General features: G+C 51.8%; 5 protein-coding genes across 5 annotated transcripts; 2 read left to right on the top strand and 3 right to left on the bottom strand.

Moving 5' to 3' along the window:
• Nucleotides 1–14: 14 nt before the first annotated feature.
• On the bottom strand, nucleotides 15–3,836 carry ASPZODRAFT_133203 (hypothetical protein). The gene is made up of 4 exons (XM_022723221.1): nucleotides 3,701–3,836; nucleotides 2,587–3,626; nucleotides 2,128–2,528; nucleotides 15–2,052 (listed from the first exon to the last, which is right to left on the bottom strand). The coding sequence occupies exons 2-4, from the start codon at nucleotides 3,463–3,465 to the stop codon at nucleotides 279–281; spliced, it is 3,054 nt and encodes a 1,017-aa protein (XP_022580711.1). The 5' UTR covers nucleotides 3,466–3,626; nucleotides 3,701–3,836; the 3' UTR covers nucleotides 15–278.
• A 934-nt stretch (nucleotides 3,837–4,770) lies between these two features.
• ASPZODRAFT_152401 (hypothetical protein) lies at nucleotides 4,771–6,049 on the bottom strand (the record flags this gene model as incomplete). The annotated part of the gene is made up of 3 exons (XM_022725849.1): nucleotides 4,771–4,877; nucleotides 4,940–5,893; nucleotides 5,962–6,049. The coding sequence occupies 3 exons, from the start codon at nucleotides 6,047–6,049 to the stop codon at nucleotides 4,771–4,773; spliced, it is 1,149 nt and encodes a 382-aa protein (XP_022580712.1).
• Nucleotides 5,989–8,348, top strand: ASPZODRAFT_2072749 (hypothetical protein). The gene is made up of 2 exons (XM_022727655.1): nucleotides 5,989–6,653; nucleotides 6,710–8,348. The coding sequence occupies exons 1-2, from the start codon at nucleotides 6,373–6,375 to the stop codon at nucleotides 8,259–8,261; spliced, it is 1,833 nt and encodes a 610-aa protein (XP_022580713.1). The 5' UTR covers nucleotides 5,989–6,372; the 3' UTR covers nucleotides 8,262–8,348.
• On the bottom strand, nucleotides 8,337–10,950 carry ASPZODRAFT_2073079 (hypothetical protein). The gene is made up of 2 exons (XM_022727656.1): nucleotides 10,766–10,950; nucleotides 8,337–10,708 (listed from the first exon to the last, which is right to left on the bottom strand). Exons 1-2 carry the CDS (start codon nucleotides 10,862–10,864, stop codon nucleotides 8,435–8,437), a joined length of 2,373 nt encoding a protein of 790 aa, XP_022580714.1. The 5' UTR covers nucleotides 10,865–10,950; the 3' UTR covers nucleotides 8,337–8,434.
• A 374-nt stretch (nucleotides 10,951–11,324) lies between these two features.
• On the top strand, nucleotides 11,325–16,173 carry ASPZODRAFT_152404 (hypothetical protein; the record flags this gene model as incomplete). The annotated part of the gene is made up of 9 exons (XM_022725850.1): nucleotides 11,325–11,546; nucleotides 11,608–12,646; nucleotides 12,694–13,081; nucleotides 13,128–13,731; nucleotides 13,781–13,943; nucleotides 14,000–14,579; nucleotides 14,636–15,319; nucleotides 15,374–15,463; nucleotides 15,528–16,173. 9 exons carry the CDS (start codon nucleotides 11,325–11,327, stop codon nucleotides 16,171–16,173), a joined length of 4,416 nt encoding a protein of 1,471 aa, XP_022580715.1.
• Nucleotides 16,174–16,355: the final 182 nt, after the last annotated feature.

The following is a 16,355-nucleotide window of genomic DNA, read 5'->3' on the forward strand; positions in this document are numbered from 1 at the left end:
AGTTGAAGCTATGACTGCACTTTACTCACTCCACCATCGGATATATCAATGACATCTATTCTTGAATGTAATCCCAATGACGCCTATGACACCCAATGCCATCACGATACCCAAGTTCCTCCTTTCGACACATGATCCATGATGAAACAACTAACGGCCCCCAAGTCGTAAACTGAGCGGAGAGTCTGAATAGTACCGCAAAAAAAAGAGACGAATGAGAGAGAGAGAGAGAGACAGAGAAAGCTAGCAAGCGAGGAAAAAGGGAAGAGATAGGAAATCTAATGCTGCTTCCCTGTTTCGGTGCGTGATTCTGGGAGCCGATTAACCGCCCCAAGTGGTTTGGTGCGATGCAATCCCACGCGAATCGAGAACCCCTTCTCCTTCTCCGGCCGGACTCGCACACTATCACCGTGGTAGAACTCGCAGCGGAACTTGAGGAACTGGCGCTGGTATCGGTAGACAGTGATGATGTCGCCGGTGTACAATTTGCCAAAGTAGAACCCCTCGCTGTCCGTGTTGGGTCCGCGACGCAGCTCGATGTCGTTCACCCAGATGCGACTGCGGGTCTTGGTCGACAGGATCGCCGTCACTCCCGGCACATGCATCCAGTCTTCCCCCGCCGCGAGTCGCGCTTCCATCCCCTCCGTCCAGAACGTCACCTCGAGCGCGTAGGCCGGGATCCGCGTGTCCATCGGGTCTGGATGGCTGATCGTCGCCTTCGGGCCCCGGCCCCACGAGGTCATCCGGTCTTCCAGCCGCAGTGTCAGATCGAAGATGGACCCGGGCAATGTCACCAGCCTTCCCAGCAACGGTCGGGGTTTGGCGAATTCCAGAGAGGGGGGAACGGAACCGAGGTCAAGCGAGGGAGTCGTGGGCTTTCGATAAGCGGCATTCTCATTCTCCTGAGCCGGGGGTGCGGCGGGAGACTTGCTGACTTCTTGGCCGGTGCGGGCATCAAGTGTGGTTGCCAGTTCGATGTCAAAGAGTGCCTCACCTACGCTTCCAGGCTCTGCATTATCAGAAAATTCGGAGGCAATGTTGTCGTAACTGGAATGCTCGCTGGAAGTCTCGGGCAAGTCTAATCCGATCCGACCGCTGATCTTGGCTGCTTTGGGAGTCGTATCTTTCCTATGAGATACTGAAGGCTTTCCGGACACGGACGGGTGCACGGCGGATTCTGGTTCCTGGGCCGATCCTGGACTACTCGGTTGTCTTGGCCGTCCGGCCACTGGGTTCCAAGGGTTCGGTAGAGCCGGGTACGACGAGTTCATGTTCAGCTGTCCGACGAGGTTCTCAGCGCCCATTAAGCTTGGTGCGGATCCACCGAAAGGGTTGTCCGGAAGGGAGAGGACGGAGTTCAGGCTGTTGCTATCGCTCATCGACTCACCATTTGAGGACACGAAGTCACGGAGGCTAAAGTCCCCATCGAAAGCCTTAAGCCCTTCGCCCATGACATCGGAGCTTCGCAGGACAGAATTGGTGATTTCACCGAAAAGCCGTCGGGTATTAGGCGTCGCGGACGGTTGAAAGTCTTGCAGGCTCTCAATCTGAGGCAGGGACGGATAGAGGATCTCCCCTGGTGGGCAATCGATCCTCATCTTCTTTGCCAACACTTCTTCTTGGCTATCGACAAGACCCGCGCCTAACCGATCATTCAGGGACAGCTGCGAGGCGTCGAGTTCCTCCTCTTCTTCGTCCTCACCAATGGCTGGCAGCCCATCCAAGGCATCCGAAGTGAAGCCGTCGTCCTCATACACGTCCTCGTCGGGAACAGTGGCGATCCAAGGGTGTTTGAAGCACTCTCGCTCCTTTGGACGCCTGTGGGGATCTCGGTTGAGCAGATGCGAGACAAAGTCAATGCCGGCTTCCGAAACGCCTGCCTCACGTAGAACATTGTAGTCGGCTTCACCCGTCATGATGGCCGTCAGCATCGTCGCGCCTCGGTCTTCTGCACGACCCATGAAGGGCGGAGTGCCGGAGAGAATGTGGAACAGAACAGCACCGAGTGACCACATGTCCACCGACTGATCGTACGGAGATGTTTTTGGAGGCCTGCTTATCAGTCACTTGACTGAGATCAAGAAGAAAAAAAAAGGAATATAATAATCAACGAGAATTTTTACTCACGGATCACCTGCTCTACGTCGTTTTCTGGGCTCGCCGCGACGATACGTGTCATAGTCAGGATAAACCTCCGGAGCGCAGTACAGAAGTGTGCCACAAAATGTTTTGAGGAACGTTTCCTCCTGTACGACCTTGGAGAGGCCGAAGTCCGAAAGCTTGATCTTCAAGGGATCCAATGAATGGATTAGTATGTTATCTGGCTTGATGTCTCGGTGCGTGATCTTCCGCCGATGCAGATACTGAAGGGCATGCAATAGCTGGCGAGCGATGGTCCTGACCATCTCCTCTGGGATCTTTCCTTGCGACTGTAGGTATGTAGACAGCTCCCCACAAGGGACATATTCCATGATAATGTACAACCATCGCTCGTAGTCATGGTGGCTGACAAACTGCACAATATTGGGCTGAATTTGATATTAGTGTATATGATTGGGGCTTATTAAACGGGAGGGGGCTTCGTACATGCTTCAGATCTTTCATAATATTCATCTCATTGTCCACTTTCTGATCCAAGATCCCGTTCTTCATGAAACGTCGTTTATCAAGTTCCTTGCACGCGAATACGTGGCCATCCTGTGGATCTGCGACCTTGTAAACCGTTGCAAAAGCACCTTTTCCAATCAGGCCGGTGACATTGTACAGGTCACCTCCTGACCAGTGCATACCGTAGGTATTGCCAACAGTCCATTGGGGAGGGTACTGAAATGTCCTTGGTTGAGTGACGGCGTTTCCCTTTGGTTGTGTGCGCTCGATGTATCGATTGAAGTTTTCTGTATATTGTCCCGCAACTCCATCTCGATTTGGTATCCGAACAATGAACCGAATTTCATCCACTGAGTCGGCCCCACTGACGACATGAATGACAGACCCGTTGGCTAGCATTCTGCTGTTCCTGTCCTTGTGTCTTTTTTGGAGTCGGCAGTTGTCTACAAGGGTGCCGTTAGTGGAAGTATCCTGCAGCATGAGAATTCCATCCACCGTAAGATATATGCGAAAGTGCGTGTTAGAGACCCTCTTAGCCCTGTCATCTCGGGCAAGAAGAACATCGCACCGATGGCGATTGCGACCGAAAATGAATCCCATTGCTGGTTCACAGGATACCGAGGATAGTCGTAGGGCGACGTCGAGGGTAGGTGTGCTATGATATCCTAGCTCGTCTTGCTGCAAGATATGCTGGGGCGCGAAATCCGCAGTGGCAGCAATAGCATCATGCGCAGCGTGAGAATTAGGATGCAGAATACAGATGATATCAGCAACATCCTCCTCATGTAGCCCTGAGTTCTTCACACCCATAGCCCAGCGATCTGTGCATGGTTGCGTGGACTCTTGAGTGGCCTCCATTGTATATTGTCACGATAAAGACAGGTATAATAGGATGGGGAACTAAAAAATGAGCGAAAATGCTCCGGAACTCAGGCCTCTGGAGAACTTGTCCAAGTACTTGATGGATTGGGAATATGCTGCCTAACAAGGCAGTATTTAGGGCAGGTTCATCAACTGAACTTGACTGTGTCAGCGGTTCAAGGACTTCTCTGTCGACGTTGGGTTTACAGTATACAGTAAACTGCCGCCTTACCTTCCAGCTGCTGGCTGAACCCAAGGTCGGCGGAAAGCCCTTGCTTGGTTGCCAATGTCCAGAAACAAACACCAAGTCTTTACTTCAATATGTACCCATCACCCAGATGCAAGGTTGACGCTGAAATCAAGCCAGGTCTCTCGCGTTCTGGTCTGTTTGAAGCAGGATTGACTCGAGTAGAGGGACAATGTCTCAGCCAGTAAAGTTATGTGGCTTTCAAGCACCCGGGAACCGAATCGAAGGCCTAGGTAGTATTGTTCACTTAAAATTGGGTTTCTCCCGAGAATTGCTTTTCAGAGACAGAGTATTTTCAATCCCATCCAGCTCAAGTGCGACCTCAAGCCTTAAATGCTGCTCCGGGTTGTTGCTTGTAGTCATCAAACGAACGAGTGACAGGATGCAATGAAACGAGACAATGTACGAAGACGAGAGACCTATTTCTGAGAGGAGTAAGGAAGAGTCAGTGAAAAGAAAAAGAGCAATCACAAATAGGAAAGATTGGGGGTTGAGGGTGCTTTTATAGCAAGGCTGACTTACACAGTGGGGGGGGTTTCCCTGCCAGTCCTCCGCGCATCTGCTTTCCCCTTTTTCCAGGCTAGTCTCTACAAGTCGCTCTCTACTCGGCGATGGGGAAAAGCACCGAGAGTAAAGACACGACAGGCAGATTTTCTGGCAGGGCGGTCGTCCGAGAAACAAGGGAAGGCAAGCTAAGTTCAGCTCTGAGGATGGGGAAGATTATATAATGGCTGTCTGCCTTGAGGCCCCAGGCACCGATATAGTGGTCTGTGCACCAATTACAGGACAATACAGACACCGCCTTGTGTTGTCTGCACAATGCCTTTGTGATAAGGTGTATTGTATGTACCGCATGGTACGGACCCTGTTTTTATGTCTTTCGTCCAGGCCTGGCAGCGGGAGGCATCCATGGATTCTCTCGGGGAGAACCGAATACCTTAGCCAGAGAGCTAAGGGACTGCTACGAAGGGCATTAGCACAGTGCGAGATGACTTTGAAATGTCGAATATAATCTATCTTATGCACAGAATTATATACAGCTGATTCTCTATCGATTACCGACTGCCATACGCTTTACTGTGGTCATCGCTGCGTTGGTATTGCCCTTTGATGGCGATATCAAACACCTCTTCGAGCCGGTTAATCGTTTCGTTGGAGACCTCTAGAGATTGGTTAGAGCATTTTCTATCGCTTTTACTGATGGGATTGACGGCCCGAACTTACGGTAGTGCACGACAACACGGTTTCCGAGGAGCTGCAGGCCCTTCTCTTTGCCGATGTCGGTAAGGTCATTGGGGCCCACGCCAGAGGCATTCAGGTCGAGCCAGACCATGTTGGTGTGCACGGGATGAAGCAGCTTTCCGCCTCGGCTGGTCCAAAGCTCGGCGACCTTTTTGGCTTTGAGGTGCGTCTCATGCAGCTTACCTCCTTTGCCATCCTGATCCGGGCCAAACGTCTCCTCGACGGCAACCTTGGCAGCTGCCGAGATGACACCAGCCTGGCGGACACCACCACCGATGGATTTGCGAAACCAGCGAGCTCTTTCGATGAATTCCTGAGAGCCAACGATGATACTGCCAATGGGCGCACCCAAGCCTTTGGAGAAACACAGGCTCACGCTGTCAAACACACTGGCGTAGTCCGACAGACTGCCAGCACCTGATACCACCGCTTCCCACAGCCTGGCACCGTCAAGGTGCACCTTGATCCCCTGTGAATGCGCCCATTCCGTGATCCGGCGGGCCTCGCTCAAAGGCATGACCAATCCATCGAGTGTGTTCTCCAAACTGATCAGCTTCGTGGGACAGTAGTGGATGTTAGTGCCCACGACCGCATGTTTCTGAATATCCTCCAGCGTAAGATGGATCCCGTTCTCCGGTATAACTGGCTGCATTGTGGCGCCGGTCCATGTACTGACACCTCCAGCTTCGTAGCAGAAAATGTGAGATCGGTGGTCGCACAGTACCGAATACGGCGGTTGCACCAGATGAGTGCGAATCGCAACCTGGTTTCCCATGGTACCGGACATGACGAGCAAGGCAGCCTCGTGTTTTGTACGCTGCGCGACATAATCCTGCAGCTCGTTTGTCACGGGGTCTTCGTTGAAGACATCGTCCAGCAGAGTAGTTTGTGCGATTGCCTCGAGCATGGACATTGTCGGCTTCGTCATCGTATCGCCTGAGAACAATGGCAGTGTTAGATTCATCAATACCATACCAAGACACTCGATTTCTACAGCCACCTACTACGCAAGTCAGACTCCGCAGCGCCTGCACCTTGCCAGGTACTCAGTCTGCCGTTGGCACCATTTGATGCCAGAGATAAGCTTGTCATACTGAACCCTCTGTAGTTTCGAAACTTTAGACCAGGCGAGGCAAGAGATCCGAAGCGGGACAAAACAATCCTCCTCATGAAGATCAGCGCGGTTGCAAGGAGAGCAAGGGTATATAGTATAGGGAAGAGCACCTCAATCCAAAGGACCGAAACTCGAGCGGGGACGCGAAAGCAGCGTTATAGATAACTAAGCATCCCCGAACAAGACGGTGGCTAACTCCGGCTGAGTCAGCAACGCCGTCCCTGATCTCTCGCATCGGAAGAGAACAGCAAGTCAGTGCACAGTCTGCAAGCTCTGGACGGCAGCTCTGCGGTTGTCCAGGATGGATCTCTCAGCTCTCACGCGCCCGGCAATCCTATGCCAATGTTCACGGTGTTCCAGTTCGCTGGCCGCGCTCGAGAACGAGTGGGCGAAGCTGTCGAACTCCTACTCGTTTGTGACGGGGTGGCTCAGCCTGGACCTGAACCGGGTGTCGATATCCCTGCAGAAGAAGCAGGTTCCTCAGAGCTCTGACTTGAGTCTGTTGCGCGGTCGCATCCTCCAGGAGGTGACGTGCAAGTTATGCCAGCAGAAATTAGGCGTGTTGTGTCTGCTGGATAGTGGGTATGTGTAAAATACCTGGCAAGCTTCGTCTGCGCGAAACTGACTGGCCACTCTAGCCCGAATATATTCTGGAAGCTGGGAAAGGTATCATTTAGGGAGATTGTGACGATGCGAACGGTAGAACCGATTTTCAAAGCTGGATCGCCCGAGCAGTTTCTATACCCGCAATCCACTGGCCCATCCGGGGCATTGGTGCCGCTACGATCGCTGGACATGCAGGACAGCAATATCTCGGTCGAGCAGCAGATCCAACACCAGGGAGCGAGCATAAACCATATCTCCAGTTCTGTCAGCAATCTCCATGATACCATGAGCGAGCTGAAACATGCTTTCACGGCTTTGCGCCTTGAACTGAACGGTCCTGGGAGCCGGTCATCGACGGAGATGGAGAGTACAAACATCGACTTTGACATGATTGCCACTGTTTTACGGGAACTCAAATCCAAGTCAGAGGAGATCGAGAGACTCAAGCTGGAGATTGAGGCGCTGAAGCTCAAGAACCGGGTTATGGAGGAACAAGCGGGGAAGATACCATCTGCCATGCGGGGACTCTTGCCCGAAATGCAGGGCCATGGCCTGCTCCAAGCAACCCGGAAACGCGGGAGACAAGACTCCCTTCTCGGAGGTCGCACCCATCAGATCATGGATTCCTTCGACGATTCGGACGAGGTGCTTGACGACCTGTCTGTGGCCGATTACCCGTCCCAGCCTATCAGAATCCCACTGAAAGAACCAGCTACGGGCTCTACAATGACGGACTCCACGAGTATGGGGCGGTCAAGGTCGGGTTCAGCAGCGTTGCGCATCGAAATCAGCCAATCTCGAGACGTGTCGCGTCGTCTGGACAGAGGTACGCCACAGACGCAAAGGGATCACTCTGAACAACCTACGGCAAAGCGACCTCGTCTCGATGACGCGGCAGATGTCTCGTATGGAGCTGCAGCCCCAGAAAAGAGAAGACCAGGGCGCCCTCGGAAGTCCTTCAGCCAGGCTCCAAGACCGGTTGTTGTACAGACACCCAAAGCCACCCCGCTTAGTGAGCAGACTGGGAACACAAATGCTAGCACTAGCAAAAGCTACTCTTCAGTGGCGAACGAGACCCCAAACACGCCCCTGAACGCCAAGGGACAAGGGCCAGGACGACCGAGAAGCCTGCGCGGTCGCAGGAAGCAGTCAGTCTCATCTCTCGCATCTCGAGCCTTTGAAGACGGAGAAGACACTGCTCCGGAGCAGCAACAACCGGAGCAGCAACAAACAGAACAGCGAGAACCGGAACAGATTCAATTAGAGCAGCAACAACCAGAGCAGACTTCCACGGAAACGAACCCACCTAACCTGACTTTACCCGACCAGAACCCACTAGATACAACTACAAGCCCTTCTACGCTCCCCTCCGGCCCATCCGTGGGGGTAAGCAATATAGCCACTCTGCAAAACGAGAGTCTCCCGGTGCCGCAAGCCATCGAGCCTCCTCCCAGCCAGAAGATGGAGAACGTTGAAAACGAAACGGTGCGGGAGAAGCGCAAGGCGCAGATCAATGCGCGGGATCTATTGGCGAAGCTAGCCATGCAGCGCGAGGAAGCCATGGAGATGGAAGAAGCGCGATGAACAGAGCGTAGCTTGTTGGATTACTTCTATTCTGGTATTCTATGCTATTTAATATAGACCCTTATTAATCTAGGCTGGATATATCTTGTCATCTTCTTGAAACTCGGTAACTACATACATACACTAGCTTACCGCGCTTGATTCTCGCAACCTATGAAGTCGTCAGAAGGTTGCTATTTTACACACATGAATCCACACCCTTCTCTCGCTCTCTCACAGGCCTTCTTCAACGCCTGCTCTTCGGTATCAGTCCATTTCACGCTGAGTTCATCCCACGGCTTGCGCGCCTGGAACTCTGCGCGGTACTGCTTGTGCATGTCTTGCAGACGGCTGACCTCTCGCGGGTCGCCAGTACCTGAATACACGATGAACAAGGTGCAGGCGGGCAGAGAGTCGTAGATCCGGGTGATGTGCGAGACAGTCTTTGAGACCGCGGTGGCGAGTGTCTGTTCGTTCTCTGTAGTAGTGGTGGTGGTGGTGGTGGTGGTGGTCGGGGTGGCTTCTTCAGGCGGAGGAACCAATGCCGTGGACTCGTTTGCACTATTTGGGTCTGGAATACGTTTGCACCAGCCCCGAAGGACCTCCAGTTCGCGGAGTCTTGCCCAGGTAAAATCTACACCACCGCCAGGGATTGTCGGGATGCTGGCGTCGCCACTGATGGCTGCAGCGACGCCTTTCACAACGCCGTCATCGTTGGTGCACCCGATCGCAACGGTCGCCTGCGATCCGAATCCGCGCTCTGGACTGCCCCAGTCGACCACGGCGCCGGTCCGGCCATCGCCAGGCGTAGAGGCCTTGCCGGCCCGCGTCGAGCGAGCGAGACGGCGGAAGATACTCTCATTCGAGGCTTCACCGGTACCCCAGTGTTCACCCTTCTCACATTTCAATTTGACCAGTTCAAGCACGGCGCGGGCATCTTCGATGGAATCGTGGCCAGATTGGCCTTTTTGAATCTCCTTGCTCAGATACTTCTGAGTAAGCCATTTGAGGCTGCATTTGAGAGGGGGTCCACGCGGATGTGGATAGATAAGGGTGGTATCGACAATAAATGGATGAGTGAGTTTGAGCGCGGTCATGTCTGAGTTGAGGGAATGGCCCACAAGGATTGTGCGAGGAGTAAGGATCGTGAGCAGCTTCTCTTGGATGTCGGCAAGAGTAGTCGTGACTGGGTCAAGCTTCTCCTTGGTGATGCCAGAGAAGCGGGTCAGATAATCGATGACTGGCAGATGCGGCTTGACGAGTTCGTCCAGAACGACCTCCCCGTCCCAACTGACCAAGCTAATACGCGTGAGCTCGGATTTTCCACCCTCCGTGATACACATCTCGCAATCCAAGGATAAGACGTCACGACCCGCTGTCATGCTGCCTTGTTGGATCTCTTCTTCAGGAACAGTTCCGGATTCTAGGCTGGGGACATTGGTATCCAGCCAGCCATCCTCCAGAGATTGGCCCGCACGTTTACGGCCTTCTCTTGCCATTTCCTTCTCCTGTTCTGTTGCAAAGAATGCCGGGTGCAGAACGTAGTCGTTGTCCTGAAGATCGTCTTGGGAGCTAATGAAAGCTGTGATGGGAGTTCGCTTCGGTGTGTGAGACTTGTCGACTCTCGGCGGTCGAGGTCCTTTCCCATGGGCATCAGTATCCTTAGATTTCGGTAGCGAAGACAGTAGAATCGCCTGAAGCGGAGAATGAACTTTGTTGTATTTCGTATCACCGGGTGCCTTGACCGGCCAGATATGGGGGAACACATCTGCCAGAGGCTGTAGCGGCTCAGGAAGGCTCTCGCGCGACAAGGCTCTCGGATTGAAGCGATGGGATTTATCCTCCGGGGGAAGACCCTGTTTCCAGCGCAGGAAGTCCGCTTTTCGGTCATCATCCTCTTCTTTCTGCTCAGACTCGACCGCGTCACCACTGGTTTTCTCCGGCTTTGCCTCCTCAGGACCATCATCTAGCTCCATGTGACTCGGTTGCGGTCCCAACGGAATGGTGCCATCAAACATGCCGATCTCGAGCCCTGGAACCATCAAGACAACGACTTTGCGGACGTGGCCGGAGTGTTTGACAGATATCCATTGCGGAGCAATCCCATCTGCAAAGCAATATAGCAAGAGACCCTGCAGATCCGCAATCCGGATGGACGACTGCAGCCGACCCTCCACATACGTCAACACTGGGTATTTGGTCTTCTCTCCATCGGCTCGTTTCTTTTTCTTCGATTTGTTCACGGCGCCGGTTGGCGGCTGCTGCGGTTGCTCGCTTCCGTTGGCCACCCCGTTCGGGGTCGCAGCAGAGGTACTCGCAGCCTGCAACAGAGACAATGTCTGGGCTATCCCAAATCCATTCTTTCCCGGAGACATAGCTCGAACAGGGGGTTCATCGCCGGAGTCGTCGCCCTCCTCACGCTTCCGCTTCCGATTTTTTCCCATATCCGCGGCGGTGGCCATGAGAAGCTATACGAACAATATGAGTGTGCAATTCTCCTTCAATTCCTGGGTTATTATACTTACAAGAAAGGTCGAATCGGTCGAATGTCCCTGAACGTGGCCTCGAATTCCTGCCTTTCCTTTTCCCTTCCTGCCTCTTTCTCGCTGAGACGGACCTTTCATATCACGTGGAGATAAGCATATCTCATTTATCGCTCGTTATCGATAAGCCACTTATTATTCTACCCCGACCGTTGGCAACTACTGGCACTATAGGTAATACCAGAATCTTCAGCTGAGTTGATGTTAGGACTTCATATTAACGATATAAGTGTCTAAGAAAGCTCGCAATCACCGGATCTCCAAGACACTACGATAATATTGCTCTAATCTGGTCGCGACGGAGTCCGTTAAGGTACCCCTGTAACCAATACCCCCTCACGCGTTTGGTCAGGTCTTACCTCAGATACCAACTTAGCATGCTTACTGGCGCGATAGCTGCAGGAATTGATGACGCTTGGCTAGGCGCCAACTATTTGAGAGGTAGGAGCTGTATAAATCCTTTGCTCTTTGCTCAGTTTTGGGTTTCCCATCGAGCACGTTTGGGACGCCCTCCGTGTCTGACCGCCGTTACTGACTGGACATGTATGCCAACAGAACGTGCCTACCAGGCGCAGATGACCGGTTTGGCCCTCAAGTCAATGATGGGTGCCGAGGAGATTTTGATTTCACGCTGCTATTTGAGCAGAGTATCTTGACAATTGGCCCATCTGCGTTGTTGCTGCTGGTCTTCCCAATCCGCATCAGACAGCTATGGCAACAAAGCGCCAAAACCCTGCCGACGCTCCTCCATAAAACCAAGCTAGTATGTATCTGGTGAATTCTATAGAGGATTGCACAACTTTCCGAGCTCACTGTTTGCAAAGATTGCCATTTTGCTATATGGATGCCTGCAGTTGGCCCTGTTGATCCTCTGGAGCCTTCCGACAACCCGCAAAACACGCGCGTCAGTCCCATCGGCGGCTTTGTCGTTTGCGAGCGCATTGGCCCTCCTGGTATTATCGACTCTCGAGCATAGACGGTCTATCCGTCCGTCTTTTCTTATCAATGTCTTCTTGCTTTTCTCGGCGCTGTTGGATCTTGCTCAAGCTCGTACCCTCTGGTTGTTAAACCAGAACACGGGTCTTGCAGCGCTTTTCACAGCTAGTGTTGGATATAAATTCCTCTTATTATCGCTAGAGGCACGGGAGAAGCGAGCTTTCCTATCGCAGCCCTATTCTACATATTCGCCAGAGGAGCTTGGAGGTGTGCTGAATACAGGTGTCTTCTGGTGGATAAACTCGTTGATGCGAAAGGGATACCTTCGTGTCTTAGAAGTCCATGAACTATTCCAGACTGACAATACCCTGTCATCTGCAGTGATAGATCAACAGATTCAGGAGAAATGGAAACACGTGAAGAGCAAAGGATATCGGCGTCCGCTCCTCTGGACTATCTTCTCCTGTTTCAGGAGACCTTTGCTGACCAGTATCCCTCCCAGGATTTTCGCAATTGCTTTCAAATTCTCGCAGCCTCTGTTAATACGTCGAGCTGTATCGCTGATGGAAACGCCAGAGACACCTGAAAGCCGAAAGGTGGGTTATGCCTTGGTTGGTGCTACAGCCTTGATATATATTGGATACGCCGTCTCCACAGCTCAGCATGAGCGTCAGACGTACCGTTTGATGACTATGGTCCGTGGTGGATTAGTTTCTTTTGTCTACAGAGCCACTTTCCACATCAACGCTAGCTCTGTTGCGGACTCAGCTGCAGTAACTCTAATGAGCACCGATATCGACCGTATCAATGCTGGGTTCAAATTCATTGGATACCTTTGGGCAGGCCCTATCGAGATAGTGCTTGCAATATGCTTTTTGGAATGGCAAATTGGAGCATCGTGTGTTGCCCCGGTGGTCATTGCACTTGGTTTGTGCCCCCATTACCATGCAAGACTCCTTACTGAAACTCTAAAGGTTGCACTCTGGTATCTTTTCTGATAGGAAAATGGGCGAAGGACTCGCAGAAAGAGTTCATTGGAGCTATCCAAAGAAGAGTGGCTATCACATCCTCTTCACTGAGCTCGATCAAGGCAGTCAAAATGTTAGGTCTCACCGAACGCATATCCACCATTCTACACAACCTTAGATGCGATGAATTGCGATATGCGCTGCCTTTCCGACGAAATATCCTCTTCACTGCCGGGGTCTCTAACGTATCTGCACTCTGTGGCCCGGCAATCACCTTCATTCTATATGTCAAGACCTCGGGGATGTCTCTCAATGTTGTCCAGGCATTTACTAGTCTATCTCTCATTTCCCTTCTGAGTACTCCAGTCTCAGCAATTGTCCAAGCTATACCGATGTCAGTGTGATGCTCCCTAATCGCGTCGTTGGCTGACCTCTTCCAGGTTTACGGCGGCTCTGGCATGTATCGAGCGGATCCAGTCATATGTTGAGGCTGCAGATCATGTAGATTGCCGAATTTCAACCATTGAGCCACGTCTTGATACTCTTTTCGGACCAATCGATGATTTTTCGCTTGGTGTTGAGCTGCAGGACTTTCCCACTTCTCAAATCTCTTCATCGGCAGACATCTCCAGTCACCCCCTCCTTGTTGTCAAAGATGCATCATTCAGGTTCTCTGACCAGGGTCCGATCATTCTACAGGATCTCAATTTGGAGGTTAAACGAGGAACATTGACCATGGTAATTGGACGAGTCGGTAGTGGTAAATCAGCACTGCTAAAAGCACTTTTGGGCGAATTACACTGCACGAGAGGCTTTGTCTACTCCTTCGGGACACAGATTGCCTTTTGTGCTCAAGATACATGGTTGCCTAATACTACTCTTCGTCAAATCATTCTTGGAACATCTCCGTATGAGCCGGAATGGTATGAGAAAGTCTTGAGATCATGCATGCTAGACCAGGATGTAGGCCGACTCCCTGACTACGACCTCACAACTATTGGTAGTAAGGGGGCGTCTCTAAGCGGGGGACAAAAGCAACGGCTGGTCAGTATCCCTTCATCATAGACTTGACTACTCTAATTATATAAATCAGGCATTGGCACGTGCAGTGTACGCTCGAAGACAGTTGATGCTATTAGATGACGTCCTGAGCGGCCTGGATTCCCAGACTGACCGAGCTGTGTTTCAGAATGTGCTAGGCCCTGAAGGCCTCTGCACTCAACATGGAATGACCGTCATTCTGGCCACTCATTCGGGTGAGAAGAACGATTGATTTTATTCCGGTATACAGGACTGATATAACCTCCTATAGTCCAGCATCTTCGGTCGGCCCAGAAGATCTGGATACTGAATGACGACGGTACAATCTCAGAGGATGAACCCACACAGGAGAATCGTACCAAACGCGACTACTCTAAGATTGCGGAATATAATGATGGCACGACAGAAGACAAAAATGGAATATCGAGCGAAGGCACCCGTCCCGCAAACGCTGGATCTCAGCAAGATGAAGCTCGAGCGGATCTGACTCGTCAACATGGGGACCTCAGTCTTTATCTCTACTTTGGGAAATCCATGGGCTGGTTAAATTTAACCGCCTTCTTGTTAACAGTTGGTCTCTACGCATTTGGTAACGATTTCCAGGCTGTCATGCTGGATTGGTGGTCCAGTTCTGAGTCTTCTGACCCAGGAGCGCAAACTGACATGTACATGGGTCTATATGCGATGCTGGCGGTCCTTGCTGTCGTGGGCATTGTCAGTATGATCTCAGTCACCCTTCTGGTTGCTGGGCCCCAGGCATCCATAAAGCTTCACTCGATACTACTTACTACCGTCATGAAGGCGCCCTATGCTTGGTTTGTCTCGACAGACAGTGGGATAACTCTTAACAGGTGCCTTCTTTATACCAACCAATCTGCAAGTTATAGTGTAACTAACGCTTTTCTAGATTTAGCCAAGATATGAGCCTGATTGATATGGACTTGCTGATCAGCCTCGTGGACACATTTGCCGGCTCCTTCATGGCAATAGCCGAACTGGTTTTGATAGTCATTGGAGCAACCTATGTCGCCGTGGCTGTGCCGTTCATTCTTGGGGCTCTCTATCTTTTGCAAAAATATTATCTACGTACATCTCGACAATTGAGGCTGTTGGATCTCGAAGCCAAATCGCCGCTATATACTCATTTCACAGAAACCCTCAGTGGACTGATGACGGTCCGCGCCTTTGGCTGGCAAGAAGAGTTTGTTCGTCGTAACCATACCGTGCTGGACGAATCTCAGAAGCCATACTACCTCCTCTATTGTGTGCAGCGATGGCTGACCCTTGTTTTGAATCTGATCGTGGCCGGTATAGCAACTTTGCTCATTGCTCTTGCCACACAGATGCGTGATAGTACAAGCAGTGGCGCGTTGGGGGTTGCTCTATTCAACACCTTGAATTTCAGCACCACCTTGGGCTTCCTGATCCCCCGATGGACCGAACTTGAAACGTCACTTGGAGCAGTGTCTCGGGTGAAAAGCTTTGAGTCTAACACGCCAGACGAAAATACCGAGATGGAATCGAACATCCCACCTGTCAACTGGCCTACTCATGGGAAGATTGAGTTTGACGGCGTTACATCTGTTTACAGGTAAGAATCGTCCAAGGGCAATCTCATCTAGCCAATGCTGAAATCGAGATGCAGTGCTTCCTCTACGAATGAGCCGATTCTACGCAACATCTCCCTTACGATAGAACCAGGCCAAAAGGTTGGTGTCGTGGGGAGAACCGGAAGGTAATTGAGATCACAGCCCGTGCCTCTACAGGTCACATATCTAACCAATCGCTGGAATCAATAGTGGCAAATCCTCTTTGCTCATGACACTCTTCTCAATGCTTGATGTCACCACGGGCAATGTCCGAGTGGATGGAATCTCCCTGTCGACTCTTCAGCGGCAAGCTGTCCGATCGTCCTTCATAGCAATTCCACAAGAGCCTGTCTTTATCGCCGGTCTGACCCTACAAGAAAATATCGATCTTATCACATCTGTGTCCGATGGCTACGCTCTCTACGTTCAGGAAACTCTTCAGAAAGTTGGGCTCTGGGACATCCTCGCCGGGAATTTGCACAGTCCAGCGAACAAAGCTCCTTCTCTCAGCCAGGGACAACAACAACTCTTCTCATTGGCACTGGCATTGCTGCGAAAGGCGTCACTGGGGAACATGCCGCATGGAATCTTAGTCCTCGATGAACCGAGCAGCAGCTCCGACCCCGTCACCGAGAAACTCATGATGGATCTCGTCGATACCGAGTTTCATGGATGGACCGTCTTGACAGTAGCCCATCGGCTGGCGACCATCAAGCACTGTGATATGATCATAGTACTGGACAAGGGTGTAGTGGTAGAGAAGGGATCGTTTGCGGAGCTGATTCAAAGAAGAGGGGGGGCTTTTACCCAGCTCTGGGCCAAGCAGCAGCAGGAGCAGCCAGCGTCCAGGGATTAATTTTCCCTGTTGTAATTAATATACAAAATTACAAATGTCAACACGTGCACGTGACCATCTCTGCGGCGTCATCGCTTCAAAGTTGACCCGGCGCCGATCAGATTTCTCCGCGGTCCATCTGATAAGGCAGGGTCCCGTGACTAATCCATACTCCGTAACAGGCCCGAAATTCGCCATCCCCC

The sequence above is a fragment of the Penicilliopsis zonata genome (genome assembly GCF_001890105.1).
Source record: "Penicilliopsis zonata CBS 506.65 unplaced genomic scaffold ASPZOscaffold_8, whole genome shotgun sequence".
Lineage (NCBI taxonomy): Eukaryota > Fungi > Ascomycota > Eurotiomycetes > Eurotiales > Aspergillaceae > Penicilliopsis > Penicilliopsis zonata.